This window comes from Crotalus tigris, unplaced genomic scaffold, assembly GCF_016545835.1.
Source record: "Crotalus tigris isolate CLP2741 ecotype Arizona unplaced genomic scaffold, ASM1654583v1 scf7180000019116.999743, whole genome shotgun sequence".
Classification (NCBI taxonomy): domain Eukaryota; kingdom Metazoa; phylum Chordata; class Lepidosauria; order Squamata; family Viperidae; genus Crotalus; species Crotalus tigris.
This window is the reverse complement of record NW_024097382.1, coordinates 107,833-131,150: the sequence shown is the minus strand read 5'-3', so window position 1 is coordinate 131,150 and position 23,318 is coordinate 107,833. Positions and strand designations below refer to the sequence as shown.

The 23,318-nt window shown below is 41.1% G+C and overlaps 1 protein-coding gene across 1 annotated transcript in view; it reads left to right on the top strand.

Annotated features, from left to right (window-relative positions):
• Positions 1 to 23,318, top strand: part of LAMP1 (lysosomal associated membrane protein 1) — a 28,533-nt gene that overhangs the window by 1,772 nt on the left and 3,443 nt on the right. Inside the window, exons 2-7 of the mRNA XM_039359747.1 lie at positions 8,474 to 8,586; positions 18,473 to 18,692; positions 19,012 to 19,170; positions 19,658 to 19,878; positions 20,459 to 20,581; positions 23,168 to 23,237. Of these exons, the coding sequence (XP_039215681.1) occupies positions 8,474 to 8,586; positions 18,473 to 18,692; positions 19,012 to 19,170; positions 19,658 to 19,878; positions 20,459 to 20,581; positions 23,168 to 23,237 (906 nt within the window). The remainder of the gene's footprint in view (positions 1 to 8,473; positions 8,587 to 18,472; positions 18,693 to 19,011; positions 19,171 to 19,657; positions 19,879 to 20,458; positions 20,582 to 23,167; positions 23,238 to 23,318) is intronic.

The following is a 23,318-nucleotide window of genomic DNA, read 5'->3' as shown; positions in this document are numbered from 1 at the left end:
ATTGAACTGTATGAACTATTTACACCAAGGGCTCCCAAACTGTGCAGTGTTGTGACCTTGGAAAATTATAAATCTGTGATTCTCCCATATGAATAAAACTAATAAATTCACCTTGTTTACTTTTGTGAGAAATAAACTACATACCTTTAATAAATTGTTAATCTAGAAGCCAAATGACACAACCATAGAACTGTACAGCTTTATAATATAAAATATTTTACCTGAAATAATAAAACTATATTCCAAACCTTATTTAAGTAAAGTTTAATTTTACAGAATTCTTCAAATTTAGAGTATATTTTAAGCCTATCACTCCTTTTTTCTGTATTCAGGATTGAGATATGTATTATTTTAGAGCAGCAATCGTAAATAATCCTGACCTTGCTACCAGTTTGCCAGGGCAGAAGAAGAATATGTAATGAAAGCAATCCACGCTTTGGCTTCATAAGCAATAAGAGCTTTGCTTTGACAAGTCAGTTGTTGGCTTGTCCAGGCAAAACAAGTAGTGCTTCTGATATTGTTTCAGCTTTGTGGGTGTAAGCCTTTAGGTTTGTGTATATAAGGCCTGAGGCTTGGCATATTGTATTCTAGCTGTGATTGGCCAAACAGAAGAAAATTCTGTTGTAATCCAGCCTTGTATGTTCTTCCTCAGACTAGCCTATAATAGTCTAGAACAGGGGTAGGCAACCTTGGCTCTTTTATGACTCATGGACTTCAACTCCCAGAATTCCTGAGCCAGCCATGCTCAGGAATTCTGGGAGTTGAAGTCCACGAGTCATAAAAGAGCCAAGGTTGCCTACCCCTGGTCTAGAATAATACACAATTTCCTAGCTTCTAAGTAAAATATAAAAGAATACCCATAAAAAGTCAATATCTTTTTGAACTTAGGTATTTCATAAATATAACTTTCCAATGCCAACATACCTCTTCTTTATCTGAATCCATGAATGATGTGGTTTACAATGTTTTAGAGACATTGAAACAGATTAGGAAAACAAAAGGGCATTGTTTAATTAGTGAAGTCAGTCTTCCCTGTTTATCATGAGCAAAGATGAAAATGTTCTTGTTAGCTGTATGCTTAGGCAATTGCAAAACTAAAAATTTAAAAGATGAACTCGTAAATATGACTCTGAATTTTGTTTTGTATTTGATAACTGTTTGAAAGCACATTTGTTACTTAGCTTTATATAAATATTTCTATATCCTCTTTTAAAAGGATGCATGTAAAATTTTCTTTTGGAGTTGCTTTTGACTTTTAAAAATGCTTATCCAGCATGAAATTAGAACTAGGACACTATTGGCTGGAAAATGCAATGTATTGCCATGATATGTGACTTTCATAGCCAGAAAAATTTCAGAATTAAACTGTTAATCCAATGTTATTTTTTATAGAAATGTATATATTTGTTTATGCAATTTACTTCCCAGTCCAGTTGGATTCCAGGAAATATAAAGATATTAGTAATCAAACACAAAGAAAGAATAATACATTGTAGTCAGTTGCAAATTTTCCATATAATTCCATATATAGTTAGGTAAGGGTTTTTTTAAATTCTACTTTGAAAGCAACACAGTTTTTATATGGGAAATAGTTGTTTGGTTGGCCTGGATTCAATTCCAGCCTTATAATAAATAATGAACTGGATTCTCCACCATTTGTAGTAAGGTCTTTACATCTTCCTCTGCCTGTGAGCTCAACTGATAAATGGACAGTTGCAACTTAAAATGAGACAGTGCCTTTAGAGATCAGATAGGAGAGAAAGGATTGAAGGAATAAAGTGGCTTGACATTTAAGAAAACTATAGACTTTACATGGGAAATGCCTATTTTTTTTAACTTCCCATGTGTTCCTCTTGTGCTCATATGTGCTATTCTTAAGACCCACTTCACCACAGAAACGTTCTATGTTTTGATAGAACCAGGACAGAAATATATAGACATGACAGTATAATACAATTATATTATTTACTTAGGAGTAGAACTAGATTACAACTTTACTCTTAATGCTTTTTCCTTTTTGGGACAGTTACATAGTTGCTCCCTAATCCTATTTTTTTAGTATCCTTATAAAATTAATCTTCTTAAATAATGAAAATGGATGCTGTATTCCATTAAAGTGGCTCTAATTTTTCCAGTAAATGAAATAGGCTACTTTAAGATGAATATTACTTATGTTTTGTTAATGTTGCATACTCTAGTGTGGTTGGTATCTTCTTGAACAAGATTTCAGCATTATATTTTATATTGCTTATGCTGAGAATCGTGGGGCGGAAGATTGGATTTGGTCAGGAGGCAGAATCCAGCTCGCCACTTATTCAGTGAACTACCCAAAGTCTGGAGTTAGGGCTTATTTGATTTCATTTAAAACCTTATCCAGTATTGCAGTAATGTAATTTTGTCTAGGCTTCATCTAATATGCACCTTTCCTCAGAGAAAAAAGATGTGACAAACTAGTAACATCCAGTTTTATTTGCCTCCTGCCATTCCCTCTTTATAGGAAAAAGAAAGTATGAGCAAGGAATAGAGCAGTGGTGGCGAACCTCTGGCACATGTGGCACTCGGAGCCCTCTCTGTAGGCACACGTGTTGTTGCCCCAGTCTCGCCTCCCCCCGCGGCCTCCTCACCAGCAGCCCCCCTGGAGGAGAGTTGCCCCCAAGTGTGGCCCACGCGGAACAGAGCAGCCAAGGACATGGCAGCCAGGCAGGGTGGACAAGACTCTGCCTCACACCCCATTATGCACAGTTGATGCTGCGGGGTGCAGGTAGAGGACGTGACTGCCATTGGGCTGCTGGCTGCCTGGGCAATCTGCAGTGGGCCCTGGAGGCGGTGAGTGGCCCTGCGGGCAGGCAGGGTGGAAGGCAGGGCAGGGTAGGGGATGGAGCAAGAGCGGGGCCAGTTTTTGGGTACTCGGTCTCTAAAAGGTTCGCCATCACTGGAATAGAGCTTTGGTAGAAGGTGAGATGTGAATCCAAACTGCTTTACACTGGTCTTAATCCATGTTAGTATGTAAGATTGATGCATTTTAAAACATAAGCAAACCCAGTATCATTTTCCTTAATATGTCCCAAATCATTTAGCTATTCTTTTGTAAGGATAGTGGTCTGCATTGCCTTGGTTTGTACTACAGCTAAAGTCTATATTTCAAACCCAGCTATGTGTGTGGCTGACTATGAAGATGGAAGAATTATCTGCCTTTGATAATCCTAAATGTCAGGTTTCACTATTGTAAAATATCTTGTCTATAGATTTTTTAAAATCCCAATTCTAAGACAAAATACTCATTTTGTAAGGGACTAGTCTTCTCCCTTCTCCCATTTTTTAATAGTGAGCAAAAATCATAACACAAATCAACATATTTGGAGTATGCAGAAGATGCTGGGGTGCAGTGTGTATTTTTTATGATAGGAAGCAATTGCCCCATAAAATGTAGTTTTGATTAAATGTAGTTTTGATAAAATGTGTATCTAAAAGGAGAAGGGCGGAGAAGCCAATAATATTTCTAATTTGGATCCAAGTTGTGCATATTTTAACACTTACATGGGCTGCATGCCCTGGAATAGTATCCATATTGAGATATTACAAACCCAGTACAATTTGGACAAAGGCACAAGAAATTTAAACAGAGTATATAATAAATCCTGCATATAATCTGATGTCAGACTTTTTTAATGTTAGGAAAATCCTATTCGGAAGCACTATAAAGTTGATTGTAGCCACTCTAAAAAAAAGAAAAAAGGGTGCTACAATATATATATATACTTGTATAGTATCTAGAACAGACATGTCAAACACAAGGCCCGGGGGCCGGATGTGGCCTGCAAAGTGGTTTCATGTGGCCCACGAAGCCATCCTGGAAACAGTGAGGGAACGGCCCCCGCTGCCTTGGCCCAGGCCGGCTGGGAGCCAATATACAATTTTGTGGTGGCCATCTATGCTGAAACGCATTCAGTCTTAGCTCCACAAGGCTGTCTGGAAACAGTGAGGAACCAGCCCCTGCCACGTCGGCCCTGTCCCCTGGGTACATGCTGGGGAGGTGTCACCCTTTGTGAGGAATGAAGAAATGCACCATCGCATGGAAGGGACCAACGAATGGCCCTCGCCTACTTCACATATTCAGCTTGATGGGCTCCGGGGGAGGGGTTTCGGCAGGCAATGGGGCGTTCTCACCCGTCCACCCAATAGGCCACACCCACTCCATCCACGCCCACCCAGTAGGCAGCACTTACCCTGACCACACCCATCCGGCCCCCCAAGGGCAACCGCAGTGCTGATGCAGCCCTCAGTGAAATTGAGTTTGACACCCCTGACCTAGAAGGTATACTTGAAAAGGAGAACCAGTACAAATAATATCAATTAAAATAGTTACTACTGATTTATAATTGTAAAATTAGATACCTTATTTTAAAAATTAACTTTATCATATCAACTTTTTTCCTATACACAAACTATATGCATACATGTTTACATAGTCCTTTTCAGTAGAAATAGCAAAATGGGGAAAATACAGGATGAGGGATGACGAATACCTGGATGGAAAGGAAGAGGAAAGAAAATACAGTGGAGATGAGAAAAATAATAGAAGTGTGAAAAACTTGATAAAATTGTAGAACAGATCATCTGCCTATCTAGTATGGCATTATATATCAATAATCAGTGTGATGCATTTGTGATATATGGAAGGGTTGGTGATAGCTTCCTTCCCTTATTAGCAGGCAGTAAATAAAACATGCTGTCTTGTGATACAAGAGGAAATAAACATTCATCAATATTAGTAGCCACTGAGTGCCTTCTCTTTCACAAATATATCCAGTCCGTTTTTGAAGTCATCAAAATTGTCACCAATAATTTGCCAGTTTTAACTATGCACATTTTTTTGTGTCAGGGTAGGGATAGGAGAACTCTGCCTACAGAGAAACTCCAGTCCTTGGGGGGGGGGAGGTTTCCTTTGACAACATTATTTGTGCCTTACATGAGTTTAAATAATTTAATGGAATTGCTGTAGTCTGTTGTCACAGCAGATCTTCAACTCCCCAATCATTTTGTTTTGACTTTTATTATATCTTTTCCAATTCTGTAATAACATCTTTAAACATTGTCCAGAATTGAGCACAATACTCCAAATATAGTCTTACAATAATTTTATATAAGAGTATTATAATATCAGCAGATCTAATTCGGTCTAATGATTCAGGGCCTAGAATATAGTTCTTTACAGAAGCTGCACAATGAGTTGATATTGCCATCAAGCTCTCTACTGTGAGTCTACAGTCCTTTCCCTTATCAGTCACTGTCGACAGTGCTCCCACTACTTGTAATATTTTGTGTGCCAGCAGTATTACTTAAAGTCATTTGCAATTCTGAATTTTATATTTCAGTTTGAAGGCTATTCAAATAAGTTGAATCCTGTAGAGCTCTAATAGAATCTTTATTTTGTCACCTTGAACAGTGTGTTAGCATGGTGTCTCTACTGCTCATCCTGAACTCCAGTTCACTGACAAACACATTAAAAATAGTAGGTCCCAATCCTTGAGAGGCCTACTATGCATATCTCTCCAGTGTAACAATTGGTCTATCCTCCTACTTCCTGGTCATTGAATTTGCTCAGGAGCCTTTGTTGAAGTCTTTCATAAAACATCAGATATATTTACCTTTTCAGCCTGCCTTTTCTTACCTTCTCCAAAATCTAGGTGATTAACATTGTAGAAACTATGTTTCTTTTCAGTCAAATTCATTTAAATATTTAAGTAATTTTAATTTTTTAATTTTAATTCTTTAATTTTTTCAACAATTTTCATTGGAACAGATATTAAGCTAACTGGACTGTGGTATTCTTTATCTCTACTCAATCCTTTCCCAAACATTAAGGTCATTTGTAGCTATTTTTAAATCTCGGAAATGGATCCTCTTTTGATTTTTAAAAAATTTTTAAAACATTTTTTGCATTTTTTAAAACTTAGCAATTTCATATTTATGTTCTTGAAAAAAATCTCTTTTCAATATTGTTACGGCCCTGTGGATTAATTCCTTTTAATTTGTACACTTTGACTTACGAATATTTTTTCTTCACGTATATTTGTTTCAGTTCATCTGACATTCCCTCTGAAAAAGTCAGCTTTGGCATAGATATCTGTCCTATGATCTTTGCACTAAGAAGCAAAAAATTCATTTTCTATGCTGGTTTTATCTTTCAGCACACATTGTCCTGATGTTTTCTTTGCTCAGATTCTTGTTTTGAAGAACTATTTTGTTGTCCTAACATTTTTACCAGGTGCTTTTTTGCATCTTTTATTGAATGTGTGTGTTTATTTAGCCATGTTTATGAACAGAGTTTTAAAGAGATATATTTTGAAGAAAGCTTTTGTTGTAATAAGATCTCTGAGTATGCTGATTATTAACTCCAGTTTCCCCTTGAAACATAGTTAAGTACTTCTTCACCTGAGATGCACATTCTGGCTAAATTCCATTATTATTAAATTCTACTATTATTAAATAATTTCTGAGCATTGTGGAGAACACTGATCTTGACTCTACACTAATTTCACCATGGCTTTTGAGTTTTTTCAATAAGTTCATATACATGGATGCCTAAAGTTGTGTAACACTATGATTCCAAGTGAGAAAAGAGGGATGCCTTCTTTAGGCCTTACACAATATTCACTAGGCACATCATCCCTTCCAAGTAACTATTTTTTAAAATGAGATGATCTTTGCTTACAGTATTTGCATCTTTCAGCATTCAGTCTGCAATTATTTAAACCCATGTATTACTTTGTTTGCAATAGATTCAGCTGTCCTAGCAAGAAAATTTCAGTTTACAAATAAATTATAGGGAAAAACTTAATCAGATAAATAGTTATCCCTCTCTTCCCAAGTACAGAGGTCAGAAAGAGAATACCATGCTGTATAATCCTAGTATTGAAGCTAGTATTGACTCCTGTAAAAACAACTGTGTTTGTAGGTAGTCTGAAGAGTTGATGTAGATGGCATGAGCAGATTAATTAATTAATCTCCCCAAAATCTTGTTTTGAACTACCAGTTCTCCTTAGGGCAAAGCAGTTTTCAAATGCAAGGTTTTTGTCCTTATTCAGTTAACATCCTAAATGCTGAAAAATTACTTTTTTTCTTCTCTTAAATATACTCCGTAGTCTCCTAGTCCTCATGTTCATTAGGTTTTCAGATTGAAGGAAATCTCACTAGAGTTATAGGAGGAATTTTTAAATAATTTGTAAAAAGCTATTATTTATAAGGACAATAATGCCAGAAAATTCTACAGCGTTCTAAAGTGCTGTGTTGTTAGTAACACCTATATCATCTGTTCTTGTTCCTGTTTCTGTTTGTACCCTTTTAAATAACTTGTGTTATGCATCCTGTATGAAGCTTGGATAAAGCATTGATACAGAAGTGCTGTCACATTCCTAGGTGTTTTGCCACATTTTATATATATGAAGGACTATTTCTCTAAGTAGAAGAAAAATGTGCAGCTATATTGTAATGGTAATGGCAAACTTTTTGTATGTGAGTTGAAATCACCACTACATTATATCATTTTGTCCTATGCTACACTCTACTGTAGAAAAATGCTATAGATTTGTATGGTTGTGTATACAATATTACTAATTGTAAATTTAAGGTAGGAAAAGGATATTATGGGGAAATTGTATCTTGAGAATTCAATGCACAGGGAGTGCATCATTTTTTAAAGGCAGGTCTTTGAAGAATTGTCATATATAGAAATTATGCTGTCACTGAGTAAATCATTAGCTCTTGTGGGTGATAGTTTGTACAGTTGCTGTTGACAACAGCTTGTATAATAACAAGAAACTTGTTAATGAAGTGTAGCTAAGATGAAGTTAATATTACTTGCTTTTAAAACTGTCTCCTGCCAAGGTAGAAATAATATTTTATGCACAACTTTGTAAGATAGTGCTTTTGGCGTCAGAAAAAAACCCAAGAGTTAATGTTATCTCATTTTTAAAAAATCTGAGGGATCATTAACATTTGAGGGGGAGAAATAATATATATTACTAGGGTAATTTTGAAATAGTATTTTAACCAGTATGTTATTAAGAGTTCTCAATACAAATTATGCTACAGAAACTTTGTTGACTACTGCCTCTTCAGTAATCCTTGTGAACCCGGTCCATATATAATAAAAGAGAAAGAGATTAATATTGGACGCAGATTGTTCTTAAATACTAAGCTTCTTAAGGCAGTTGTATGTAAGCAGGGTAGAATAAATGCATTTGCTTTTAAATCACTTTCTATGTACAAAAGAGCTCAACATAAGTCAGAATCCTGAGTAGATTTCTCTGTGTGTATATTAAAGAGTTTAGATCACTTGAACAAACAAGAACTTCATAAAAGCTTGAAGATCTTCTGAAAGTATTTGTATTATATTGAATTTCAAATGACATAAAGCTCTTTAAAATAATTGTAATCCCTTGCTTTGTTTTTGTTTTTTACATATTTATAGGGTTTTTACAAACATCATCATCATTTCAAGTGAAAGATCCAAGTGGAAAACTATGTCTATCAGCCAATTTCTCCATGAAGTTCACAGTGGAACTTGACACAAAGAGTAAACAGGTGAAACTACTGAAATTTAAAGGGATGCTAAGAGAGAATGCTATATAATGTTGCTAGAGCACTCTGTCTCAGTACAGGTAGTCCTCAAATTACGATCACAGATGGAGCGAAAGAGCTGCTTGCAGGAGGATTTCAGCTCTGATCCTGCAGCCTGCTGAAGGATTCCCCCTCTCTTCCATGCATGGAGGGGGAATTCTTCAGGGGACTGCAGAAACGAAACTGAAATCCAGAGTGGTCCTGCAGCCCATGAAAGGATTTCAACTCCCTTCCATACACAGAGCTCCCTGTGTTCCTTCCTCAGTCCCACTGAGTTTTTCAGGTCCCCTCTGTCCTGTCCCCTTGCAACCATCTCTTCTGGCTTTCCCATTGACTTTTTTTGAGAAACTGGTACAGAGGATGGCAAATGGTGATCACATGACTGGGGGCACTGGGCAACTGGTGATGAACGTGAGTCAGTTGCCAAATACATGGAATAAGGTAATGTGATTGTGACCATCAGAAGTGCTTTACAAGCTGTAAAAAAAAAAAATCTTTCTGAGGCTGTTGTAACTTTGAGCAATCATTAAATGAGTGGTTGTAAATGGAGGATTATCTGTACTAACCCTCTACTGCATTTTTGATTATATAATAGCAAACATCAAGCTTTCTGAAGCATGTACTTTGCATATGAAAGCCAGTTTGATATAATAGTAGGCCCAACATCATCCAGTGACTTCAGGTCTAGAGCGGGACTAGAACTCCCAGTTTGTAGCCTGATACTTGTAGATCCGCTTAGGTATGAAGTCAGCTGGGTGAGGTTGGGCCAGTCATTCTTTTAGCTCTGGAAGAATGCAATGGCAAGCTACTTGCCAGACAAATTGCATGGTTTTGTTGAAGACAAATATACATAGTTCCCTTTGCATGCATATGTTCAGCCTATTTTTGTTTTATATTTTAAGTATTATGTTAATTCAAAAAATAAATGAATTCACTGCTGAAAGATAAAACTGTTATTTGCGGTAAATTCATGCAGGTCATATATATTGTTTGTATGGTTGGTACCTCTAGGATCTAATTTATTTAAACAACTATTGTTCAGAATAAATAGCTGTAGAATGAGCACAGAGCTAAAATACTCCAGTTACTTTATTGGAAGAGGTGCTTTTTATCAATAATTAAATATTGCTTATTATAGTATTTCAGCCCCTATCAATCAGCAAGATTTCTGGCTCCCAGGTATCTTTTATACAGATAACGAGCTGAGTTTAGGAGCACTCTCTTAAAGGGAGTGCTCCTAATCTCAGTTTGTTACCTGTATAAAGGACACCTGTCCATGGATACAATCAATCAAATTCCAAACTCTCCCCCATGGCCAAGACCAAAGAGCTGTCCAAGGTTTCAGGGACAAGATTATAGGCCTACACAAGGCTGGAATGGGCTACAAGACTCGCCAAGCAGCTTGGTGAGAAGGTGACAACAGTTGGTGCAATTATTCGCAAATGGAAGAAACACAAAATAACAGTCAATCTTCCTTGGTCTGGGGCTCCATGCAAGATCTCACCTTGTGGAGTTTCAGTGATCATGAGAACAATGAGGAATCGGCCCAGAACTATATGGGAGGATCTTGTCAATGATCTCAAGGCAGCTGGGACCATAGTCACCAAGAAAACAACTGGTAACACACTATGCCTTGAAGGACTGAAATCCTGCAGCGTCTCCCTGCTCAAGAAGACACATGTTCAGGCCCATCTGAAGTTTGCCAATGAACATCTGAATGACTCAGAAGAGAACTGGGTGAAAGTGTTGTGGTCAAATGAGACCACAATCGAGCTCTTTGGCATCAACTCAGCTCACCGTGTTTGGGAGAAGAGGAATGCTGCCTATGATCCCAAGAACACCGTCCCCATCGTCAAACATTGAGGTGGAAACGTTATACTTTGGGGGTGTTTTTCTGCTAAGGGGACAGGACAACTTCACCTTATCAAAGGGATGGTGGATGGGGCCATGTATCGTCAAATCTTGGATGAGAACCTCCTTCTCTCAGCCAGGGCATTGAAAATGGGTTGTGGATGGGTATTCCAGCATAACAATGACCCAAAATACACAGCCAAGGCAACAAAGGAGTGGTTCAAGAAGAAGCACATTAGGTCCTGGAGTGACCTAGCCAGTCTCCATACCTTAATCCCATAGAAAATCTGTGGAGGGAGCTGAAGGTTCGAGCTGCCAAACGTCAGCCTTGAAACCTTAATGACCTGGAGAAAATCTGCAAAGAGAAGTGGGACAAAATCCCTCCTGAGAAGTGTGCAAACCTGGTGGCCAACTAACAAGAAACGTCTGACCTCTATGATTGCCAACAAGGGTTTTGTCACCGAGTACTAAGTCATGTTTTGCAAAGGGGTCAAATACTTATTTCACTCATTAAAGTGCAAATCAATTTATAACTTTTTTGAAATGTGTTTTTTTGGATTTTGTTGTTATTCTGTCTCTCACTGTTAAAATGAACCATTAAAATTATAGACTGATCATTTCCTTTTAAATGGGCAAATGTACAAAATCAGCAGGAGATCAAATAATTTTTTCTTTCACTGTACACACACACACACACACACACACACACACACGTAAGAGCAGTATAGAGTTCTTCATTCTGCTGTGGTTGTTGGCTCTGCTTTTAGTGAAATCATCTTCACTTTACTATTTTTTCCCTAAAAGTCAGCATTAGACATTTTTAACAATTATTCCTTGTCCCTGCCCCTCCTAAGAAAATCTTTTTAGAGTATAAAATTAAATAAGGAGTGGTTAAAAAGTTTTGCTCGAGAACCATCTCAAATCTCTGTATATCTAGAATGGATGTGTATGTCAAGGCTGCTCCAAATATGTGGGCATGTGTTAATTTTGTATGATGAATTACATGTCTGAAGTGCTCATTAATACTGGGCATATAAAAATTATCAAAATTTGATTGACTGGTTTGATTAATGACATTTGGCAGATTTATGTATAAATCCATATTTACCCATGATATTCTCCAGTACAGGAGATGGATAATCCACGGATGGGTTTTCTCTGTCTGCCTGCTCTTGAGACCAAGTAGCCAAAGCTTGACACGCCCCCACTTCCTGTGGAGTCCATTCTTAACTTGGTCTCTGCTCGGAGAAGACTCGTTTTGGCGTGGCTCTCAGCTTATCAGGTTAGACAAGAAATCCATTGATTGATTATCCCTTGATAATTGGCTTCCCCTTCCCAAAAAATTTCCACCTATAGGAATTTAACCACAAAAATTTCTGGGGATCAGTCCTGATCTCAAACCTAAAATTAAAAAGGGGATTGGTGGGGAGGGAAATTTCCCCACAGATATCAGCCAGCCCCAGGGCTCTGGGGGGTGAAAAGGGGGGGAAGAAGGCATCAGCAGAGACTACTTGCTGAACCTTTTCCCCAACCACTAAGTTTTCCTTGGGATCATCCCTGATCCTATATTAAAATTGAAAAAGGGGGTGTGGGGGGGGGAAACTCCCCACGGATCCCAGTCAGCCCCAGGGCTCTGGAGGTGAAAAAGGGGGGGGGGAACAAAGGCATCAGCAGAGACCACTTGCTGAGCTTTTCTCCCCAACCTTCCAAGGGATTTTTTTCCTCAAATTGGAAAAAATAACAATCTCCAGGTCCGGATTCAAACTTGAATTCGGATCATCGGAGATTCCCTAGCAGCCCAGGGCAACCGCGGGCGCCATTTTAGTTGCCGTTTTCAGACAACAAAGGCAATCCCTGACTGGGATTCCCTTAAAACGTCACAGCGCGCCAAATTTAAATCCCCGGGCACAAGCAGCTTCTGGGAGGCTGCGGAGCTTATCTTCAGAGGGAAACGAAGCACAGGAAGGGAGTAAGCCAACCAAGAAACGGAGGCTAGAGAACCCTCCTGGGATCTGCAAAGCCCTTTTTCAGGGAGAAACGAGCTGTGGCTGCCATCTCTTGCCAGAGAAAGGCAAACTGAGCTTAAGGAAGCTCTACATCATATCTGGAATCACTGATAGAGGCGGAATAGGAGCACACAACCAGCGCTCCACCCCCGATACACACATATAATAATAGGACAAAATATAATAATAATAAAAATAGATACATAAATTTTAAAAATAATAATAATAATAATAATTAAAAAAAAATTTTTTTTTAAAGCTAAAAATTAAGCGACTGCAGGGCCAACAGGCCTAAAGACAGAACACACAATATTATCATCATCACCATTATTGTTGTTGTTGTTATTATTATTATTATTTTATTATTATTGTTGTTCCTATTATTAGTATAATAGTAATAGTATTAATAAGAATAAATTCCGCTCTAGGTGACCGCCATTTGATACCTGCTGTGTATTAAGTCAGGCCTACAGACCCTTTTGAGGTCGCCACTGATATTTTTTGCCTCCCTTTTCCTTTTTCTACTGGTGCACGTTGCCTGGTCACCTAAGGCCTCCGGGCGGAACCCAAAGAGTGGTTCCAAACGTGCCTTCGGTACCTCCCTCAGCTACCGTGACCTTAGCCCAGAGAGAATATTTTTGTTGTGGTCGGGTGATCAGGGGAACAGTCCTGGTACTTGTTCCAATTTCGCTCCCGCCAATACTTGCCTGCCTGAGCGTCTTCTCAGTTTTTCTGGGACTGCTCAAGCGGAATGGAGGGACCCTCGTTGCCTCAATCCATGAGCACGACCCCTCCACCTCCCAATTACGGCTGCAACACACCTTCTGACCAGAAGGCGGCAGGCAAGTGCAAAGCGAAGACAAAACACTCGCTCAAGAGGCCCTCCAAGTTGGCGGAAAAGCAAGCCAGCCGTAGGCACCAGGCCCTGGAGAAGGAGTTCTCCAGAGCGCAGAGGCAGGCCCAATTGGAATTGGTTCAAATAGCGGCCACCGAGATGGAATTACCATTGGGTCCATCCACATCAACCCAGAGCGCGTGGTCCATTCCAGGAACACCGCAACCACTGGATCCGCCATCTACATCAGCCCAACAAACAACCACGGCGGCAGGCACAACCACTGAGTCCAACTCTCCACCTGCGGTCACCACACCCAAAGGTAATGACATAGGGGACATCTGGGCAGATGGACGGCTAGAGGCCCTATTAACCAAAGTGGTGGACCGAGCCCTAGCACAGCGCTCCGCCCACCACGACCAGGGGCCCTCCATCTCAGCCATGCCACACTCGGAACTCCCCTCAGAGTCCTCAGGCATTCAGGAACCCGTCTCCCCGGCCCAGTCCTCCATGAGTGGTTATTCTTCACCACAAGAGGAGGATCAACCTGGGATCTCTATGTCAGAGGATGAGGAACTTCCCCCTGAGCCCCCCTCAGGGGGATTATTTAATCCCAACCGCTTCCTCACGATACTACGCAAGGCCACAGCCATTGCGGACATGGGGACGGATCAGTTTTCTCAGCCGCAAGCGACACCGGCCACCACATCCAGACCCGTATTCGTAGAAAAGGTGACAACGCAACACCATATACCTTGCCCCGCCATTTTCCTGAAAGGGATCAAGAAGCCATGGGACTCTCCCGCTTCCTTCCCATCAGTGAGTGGTACGGACAAAAAATTATACAGCACTGCCACAGACCTCAATGAGGCCTTAGAAATTCCTAAAGTAGATGAAGCCTGGACCCCCTTGGTCTCCCAGACAGCCATGGCTGGGGACCTAGTGGAGGCCCTTAAGGCAGATGACAAAAAGTGGGAACAAGCCTTTCGCAAAACCCACCAGACAGCGGCATGGGCCATCAAAGCAGCCACCTCGGCCTCCTTTTTTGTCCGGGCCACCCTCATCTGGTTGCAACAACTACAAACCATAGTTCCTATGGAGGACATACGAACACACCAGGACCTGGCTAAGATGGTAGCAGCCACGGAATACGCTGCAGACGCAACGTTCCAATCGGCCATTTTTTCATCCAGATCCATAGCATCCAACATAATTGCCAGGAGAATGCTATGGCTAAAACACTGGCAAGCTGACACCAAGGCTAAGTGGCGGCTAGCGACCGCCCCTTACTCAAGCAACGGTCTGTTTGGGGAGGCCTTGGACCCCTATCTTGTAGAGAACAAAGACAAGCGGAAGGTCATGGCACACTTGAACAAAAGGTCAGACAAACGTACCACACCTTACTTTCGTAGGCAGTCCTTTCGCCAACCGACAACCACGCCTATCAGTCAGGCACCCAAGCCATTCACTCCCAGGCAGAACAAACCGTACGGCCGCCCCTACGACAGACCGGGGTTCCAGCCCAGACAACAAAACCAGTCGAGACGACCCTTTCGTGGAACGGGTCGTCCGTACCGGAAGACAAAATGACTCCTACATAGACCTACCCATTGGAGGAAGACTAGCTCACTTCTTCCACCAGTGGGAGCAGACCTCCACGGACAACTGGGTACTACAAACCATCCAGTCCGGGCTGTCCCTGGAGTTCCTGGTCACACCCCCAGACCGACTCATCAACTGCTCGGTCTCCAGGAACCCCACCAAACGCAAACTCATGCAGGAGGCCATCCAACACCTGTTGGACATTCAAGCAATAGAACCGGTCCCAGCGGAATACAGAGGCAGAGGATTTTACTCCATCCTCTTTGTGGTTCCAAAGACTTCAGGAGGATGGAGGGCAATCCTGGACCTAAAAAACCTCAACCGCTACATCACATACAAAAAATTCAAGATGCAATCCCTTCAGTCCATCCTGGGAAGCATCAGAGAAGGAGACTTCCTGGCATCGATAGACCTCACGGAAGCCTACCTTCACATCCCCATCCACCCAAACCACCGCCGGTTCCTACGTTTCTGTTACGGGGGAAAACACTTCCAATACAGAGCTCTCCCCTTCGGTCTATCTTCGGCACCCAGGGTATTTACCAAGATACTAGCAGCGGTAGCCGCCAAACTGAGAAAAATCCCAATACGCGTCCAATGTTACCTAGACGACATACTAATCCAAGCAACATCCCTACAGACAGCTCAGGCGGACGTAAGGACCGTCATTCGCGTCCTCCAATTACACGGATTCTCAGTAAACTTTCAGAAGAGCCAGACAGTTCCCTCGTCCAGGCTGCTGCATCTGGGGGCCATGATAGACACAACCAACTGTATGGTCTATCTCTCCCAAGACCGGGTGGCCGGCATCAGGGAACTGGCTCGCTGGGTTCACAGGCAACGTTCAGTTCCGATACTAACACTTTCCCAATTATTGGGCAAGATGGTGTCGGCCATAGCCATTGTACCCTGGGCCAGGCTCCACCTACGGGAACTACAGTGGTTTCTGCTCCCGTACCAACGGCAGAACACCAGCGCATCCAACCACCTAGTCAGGGTCACGGCACAAATCCGCAGGGCGCTACGCTGGTGGTGCTCTCGGGCCGTGACCAAGGGGTCACCCTTCAAGGAACCAGTCAGAGTTACCATCACTACAGACGCCAGTCTGTATGGTTGGGGAGCCCATCTGGACTCCCAGTTTGTACAGGGACGTTGGTCCGCCACGGATCTGAGAAACAACATCAACTGGCTAGAACTCAGGGCTATCCACCTAGCCTTGCAACAATTCAAAGACAGAATCAGAGGCCACCACGTTCTAGTCCTAACAGACAACGTAGCAGCCAAGGCGCACATCAATCGGCAGGGGGGGACCAGATCAAAAACCCTGATGACAGAGTCACGACTCCTATTCAGCTGGGTAGAGCCCAATCTGAAGTCACTAAAAGCGGAACACATATCGGGGGTCAACAACCAGCAAGCGGACTTCCTAAGCCGCACCACAGTGGACCCTTCGGAGTGGGGGCTACACCCGAACTTGTTCCTAGACATCTCCCGCAAGTTCGGGTACCCGATCCTCGATCTGTTCGCATCATCAGACAATGCCCAGCTCCCCAGATTTTACTCTCGTTACTTCAACCCGCGAGCAGAGGGGACGGACGCTCTGAGAACTCAGTGGCCTCAGGGTCTGCTTTATGCCTTTCCCCCACTACCACTCATACCGGCGGTCATCCGAAAGCTGATTCAGGAGCGGGCAGAAGTGATCCTAGTAGCACCATATTGGCCACAGAGACCGTGGTTCGCCGACCTGATGAACCTGTCTCAGTCGCCCCCATGGAACATTCCCCCTCATCAAGTGTCCCTACACCAGGGAACCATCAGTCACCCGGAACCCCAATGGTTACAACTGACCGCCTGGCACTTGAGCGCCAGATAATGGCACAGGAACTATTCTCTCCCGGGGCCATTACCATAATTCAAGCTTCACGCCGTCCGGCAACAAACCGCATTTATGACTCCACTTGGAAAAATTTTTGCCTTTGGTGCAGGGAACGGCAGTTTGACTTACACAAACTCTACATCCCTCAGATAGTAGATTACCTCTTGGAGGGACTAGACAGAGGCCTCGCCCCCGCGACCATCCGCAGGCAAGTGGCGGCCTTGTCCACCCTCCTCACCTGCACGGATTCGGTTCCCTTAGCTCACCACCCCAGGATCCGCGCCTTTATCAAGGGCGCCTATAACACCAGACCTCCAGTAATTCACAGGTACCCGTCCTGGGAACTACCGCGAGTCCTTCACGCACTCACTCGGTCACCATTTGAACCATTGGCGACCGTTTCCTTGCGACACCTGTCGCTAAAGGTGGCGTTCCTGATTGCCATCACATCGGCCAGACGAATTTCGGAACTGGCCGCACTGTCAGTCAGAAACGACCTATGCATTTTCCACAAGGACAGGGTGGTCCTTAGGTTAGATCCTGCCTTCATACCGAAGGTGAATTCACTCTTTCACAGGACACAGGAAGTAATTCTCCCAAACTTCTGTCCAAATCCAACACATGACCGGGAGCGGCAGTGGCATACATTGGACGTCCGCAGAGCCTTGCGGCGTTATATAAAGCGTACAGAACCCTTCCGCAAATCGGAGGCCCTATTTGTGTCCTTCCAAGCGGGCACCTTGGGGCGGAAAGTTTCCGCGGGCACCATTGGAAGGTGGATCCGAAGCTGTATCGCAGAAGCTTACAATGTATCATCCCTGCCGCCCCCAAGTCATCTCACAGCCCATTCCACCCGAAGCGCTGCAACTTCGGCGGCATGGGCTACCCAGGCGTCAATCGAGGAAGTTTGCAGGGCCGCGACATGGTCCTCGCCTTCCCCGTTTATACGACACTACAAGATAGACCGCTTTGCATCGGCGGACGCCTCCTTTGGTAGGAGGGTCCTCCAGCAAGTTGTCTCAGAGATCAATCTACCGGCCTTATCTGTTTCCCACCCCTTGGGACAGTGAGGCTTTGGTACGTCCCATCCGTGGATTATCCATCTCCTGTACTGGAGAAGGGGCGTTGGTCTTACCTGAACGCCTTTTCTCAGTACGGAGATGGATAATCCACACCCACCCCAAGGCCAGCAGGCCGCTAGTAGGGAGCTGAGAGCCAATACCTCGTCAATCATCAGCCAATTCGCCCTCGTTAAGAATGGACTCCACAGGAAGTGGGGGCGTGTCAAGCTTTGGCTACTTGGTCTCAAGAGCAGGCAGACAGAGAAAACCCATCCGTGGATTATCCATCTCCGTACTGAGAAAAGGCGTTCAGGTAAGACCAACGCCCCTTCTCATAAGGTTGCTCTGGGGGAAAATAGGGAAATGTTGTAGACGTGTTTGCCACTTTGATTTAGGTATAAAAATAATAAAGGTGGAATACAAAATAAATACATATTTGTTAGATCAACTTTTATAAATTACTTGTGGCTTTGCCACTCAAATGAATATGTAATAATTCATTATATACTATTGTGGGCTTGTTGAAGGAAGTTCCACTTTAAACATACTCAGATCAAGGGGGGATTGCATGTTAAATCTACAAATATTAAAAATAGATAATCTCTTTTATGTCTGTTAGAACGTAACCTTCACACTTCCATCTGATGCTCATGTAATAAAGAATGCTAGCAGCTGTGGCATCAAGCTAATATCTGAAGAAATTCTTACAGTTGGATTTGGCAAAGGACATTCATTAAATATGACATTTGAGAATAAAAATAAATCTCTCTACGTGGTCAGTGCTTTGGGGTTCAAATTCAACTTGACCGATTCTTCCCTTTTCCCAAATTCATCTGGAGGTAAGTGAAGAGGTTTTATATTTAAGGTTTTCAAAATCCACTGCACAGGAGTAATTGGTAAAGGTGTGGGATTAGGAACAGAAAGATTTGGCATACTAATCTGCCATGAGCTTCAAATACTCCCTGGGTGGCTTTGGACTAGTCTTCTAGTCTTGATCCAATACCGCTGGATTATGGGGAAAAATAGGAGGAAGCACTATATATAGGGACTTGAGCCCCTGAATCAAAGATGGGGTATAATGTCTAAAAAATAGTGTTGGCTTCCACTTGGATAGATTTCTATGAAGAGTCTTAAACTACTGCCTCTTTCTTGCTACAGAACTAACGGAAGTAAAAAAGGGAAGTGATATTCAAGCAGACTTAAATACAAAATATTTGTGCCATAGCAGCAAGTCAGTAACTGCGGGAAAAGTGTCTGTTCTTCTTAGTAACGTTGCAGTTGAAGCATACATTACAAATGACACTCTCAGTAAGAAAGGTAAGTACTTCTGAAGAGTAACTACATAAGTTAAGTCTTTATTCAGTCTAAGTCTAATACTGGGTATTATCTACTTTCATCTGAAACTATTTAACAGGTTTTAATAACATGGACTTCTAAGAAAGGAACACATTACAATCTTAAGTAGAGTGCCGGATTTCACTGAATCATAGTGTAACTATTTAAAAAGTATTTTAAAAACAGTTACTATTGTTGGAGCAGATGCACATGGAGGTTATAAGTGGCCTTTGAGTAGCATTTTTAGAGGTGCATTTAAAGAAAAAAGCAGATTCTCCTTTTGTCATATTTTTAAAATTCTAGTTTGGTAATTATTGTTCAAGGAGCTCTGTGGCTCCATCCATTCTTTTGCAGCATGTGTAAAGAAAGTTATTAAAATTGTTTAAGTTGGCCTTTCTCCTGATTATTGGAAGTGAGCCAAGAGGTTCATAATTTTTCAGCCTTGTGATTTGCAGTTGTTGCTTTCTAGAAACAATTTGTTCTGAAGACAAAGGTTCTACCGTTAGACCCGTAATCACTACTCACCTATCACCAACTCACACGCCTTCAACTACCATTGTTACAACTGCCAGTGTACCACCCTCAGTAAAACCAGACGTTGGACGATACAGTGTAAATGGTTCATCTGGGATGTGCTTACTTGCTTCTATGGGTCTGCAACTTAATCTCACTTACAGTACACAAAATAAGGTATATAATTTTTTAATATACTTATACATCAGATCCTTGCAACTAGAGCATCTTTTTAAAAACAGTTTTGCTGCTGCTATTCTTCTCCTCACTCTAGTAGTTCCTCTCTCTACGTGTATTCTATACATATAGAGCATTTCTCCATATCTCGTTTCCATCTATTTTTATTAAATTTAGAAACTGCCCATCTCACACAGTGACTCTGGGTGGTATACAAGTAAAATATTAGTGCTCTATCTATATACGTGTGTTTCTGTTACATATAGTATACTTTAAGATAGCTTTGAAAAGTTTATTTTCAACTTTAAAACGAAGTATTTTAATCATACTGCAAGCTTAGAATGGTTGAAACAACTTTTTTCAATGCTGAATATTTAAAAAAACTTTAATCAGACTACACTATGGTGCAAAATGCTGTACATAGTATACTATATTCACCTTATATAAATAATTGTGAGACATAACAATTCTTTACTGTTTGGATAAATACAATTGAAGTAAAATGGTACATAATGATAATTACTACTTTTTCTTCTGTGCAAAGTTTAAACTTTCTATCACAATATGTTTTTTTTTTAAGACTGTTCGTTCAAAAGTGTTGAATATTTCACCAAATGCAACTTCTTCTGGGAAGTGTGATAACATCACAGTTACTTTAAATTTGACTTCTGGGAGCACCAAAATTTCTCTCACTTTTGCACAGGTAAGCATATTTCAATATACAACATTACCAAACTTTCAGCCTATGAGTAGAGTAGATTGGGGTGCTTGAGTTGCTTATAATGAATTGGATGTTTATAACATTTAATGACAGAAGTGTTGTTTGTTCTAGGTTTAAATATTTGCTTCACATTTGTATTTTGTTTTGGGTATAGAGCACAAATATGCACAAATATGCTGAATATTTAAAAAACCTTTAATCAGACTACACTATGGTTGGAACATTGCAGGGTATAGAAATAATATTCATCAAAATCTTCTTTCTGGCACAGAATCAAACATTTCAGGCCTGCTTACAAATTATTTATTATAATAAATGAGGTCTAGACCAACCTGGCAACCTTGAGATCAATATTCCCCAACCCCAGCAACTTTAAGATGTTGGCTGGTAAATTCTGGGAATTGAATTCCACACATCTCAAAAGTTGATGAGGTTGAGAACCATTGCTCTGGATGTATTAGGACCCCAAATCCTAACCAGTGCAATCTTCATTCCAGCACACCTGATGTCACTTTGTAGGCAAAGACTAACATAGCTGCTTGCTATAAACCAGTGGTTCTCAACCTTTTTAATGCCGCGACCCCCAACTGGTCGTAAGTCGAGGACTACTCAACCGGTCGTAAGTCGAGGACTACTCAACTGGTGCAGCACCGTTTGCAGAATGGGACTTTTAGCAGGCTCAGCAGGGCAGAGACAGCCTGGACAATTCCTATTAGCTTTTGAAAGCCAATAGAATTAGACTCTATTCAATTTCAAAAGCCAATAGAATAAAAGGGAGTAGCACAGCCAAGGAAAAGGGGGAAAAAATGGCGAACCACTGCTATAAACAGATGCAGAACTTGGAAGCAAAATATATGTTTGCAATTCTATTTTTTTTTAAAAAAAAAAAAACGTCTTCCCATTATCTACGCCAGCTGTAGCAGGTGGTAATTCTATGTAGTTCACTATCATGAAAGATCTTCGAAAGAATGAAAAATTATGGGTAGAATTATTTATAAATTTATGACCCTGACCTAATTTCTGTCAGTATCTTACAGTAAAAACAGATTTAATGTTGCAGTTTTATTAACTACAAACCAGCTGAACAACTCTAGATTGAGACAAATTTCTTCAGTTGTTCAGCACTATTTTGTTGCTTATTTATTATATGGTCATTCGTATTACCACTTCCTGTTTCCAAGTTACCAGCATACTATTTATTGAATAGCCAACACTCTAAAAGATAGGCTCAAGATCTAGACAGACTTGTACACTGATTCTATCTAACAAAATGAAGTTCAGTGATGAGAAAAATAAGGTTCTACATTTAGGCAAGAAAAACCAAATGCACAGGTATAGAATAGGTGGTACCTGGCTCAATAGTAGTAACTGTGAGAGGGATCTCGGAGTCCTAGTGGAGAATCACTTAAATATGAACCAGCAGGGTGCTGCAGCTGCCACATTCCCAGGCTGCATTAACAGAGGGACAGAATCAAAATCACATAAAGTGTTAATACCACTTTGTAATGCCTGTTGTGGACTGTTGCATCCAGTTTTAGTCGCCATGATATAGAAAAGATGTAAGAGTTCAGAGAAGAGCAACAAAGATGATTAGGGAAGTGGAGTCTAAAACATATGAAAAACAGTTGCAGGAATTGAGAGGTTTTTTAAGAAGAATTGGACAACCATTTGTCTGAAATGTTACAGGGTTTCCTGCTTGAACAGGAGGTTGGACTAGAAGACTTCCAAAGTCCCTTTTGTTTTTCTGAATACCATCATAATGAATTCGGAATAAATTTTCAGAAAAAGCTCACAATGCAGCAAATTAATATGCTGTGGTTTAAATTGATTAATCCTTAGAAGATGTACATAAAGTCCTTGCTTATCAACAGTCATTGGGACTGGAATTTCCATTACTGATTAAGGAAGTTGTAACGTATGATATCATGTGATCACATTCCTCAGCAACAGCAATTCCAGCAATCCCTATTGCTGTTGTTAAGTAAGCATATGACTTAATTTACTGCCAGCTTCCCACAAGCAAAATCAATGGGAAAGCCGGCAGGAAGTCTTAAGTCTCAGGAAGCTTGCAAGCAGATTGATGGAGAGGCGAGTTCCACTGAGTGCAACTGCATGGGGGATGCTAGCTGTAGTTTGGCATGCATAAGCACTGCCAGACAGGGGGAAAGGGGACTGCTGCAGAGGAAGACTGTATAGGAAAGTGGAGGGAGCAAATTCAACCTTCTCTGCCAGTTTCCCTGCTAATTTTTCTTGTGGGAAACTGGCAAGGAAGGTCCCAAATAATAATAGCAGGATGCTGCAATCATCACAAGTGTGAGCCAGTTGCCAAGCACTTGGATTGTGATCATGTGATTGGAGGGTACTGCAATGGGTGGTATTTGGAGAACCAGTTTTAAGTACTAAATTTCTAAAAAAAAGTTTTAATTACTATTAGACTTTTCAAAGCTTCACACATTATGCACGTTTTCTCTGAATTAAAAACTGTGAGGTATTTGAACTGCAAACATTGAAGTAGCTTTTGTTAAAGAAAAATGAAATTAATAAGTGATTACATCTGTTTTTTTAAAGAATTCAAGTACTGAGAAATATTTCTTGCATGGCATCCTTGTGAACGCAGATCTTCCTTCTGAAGCTACAGGTAAGAATTCAATTCCTTTATAAAATGTTAATGTTCTAAACATTTAAAAATACATAGTGTGTTTTAAAAATGCAAACTGCT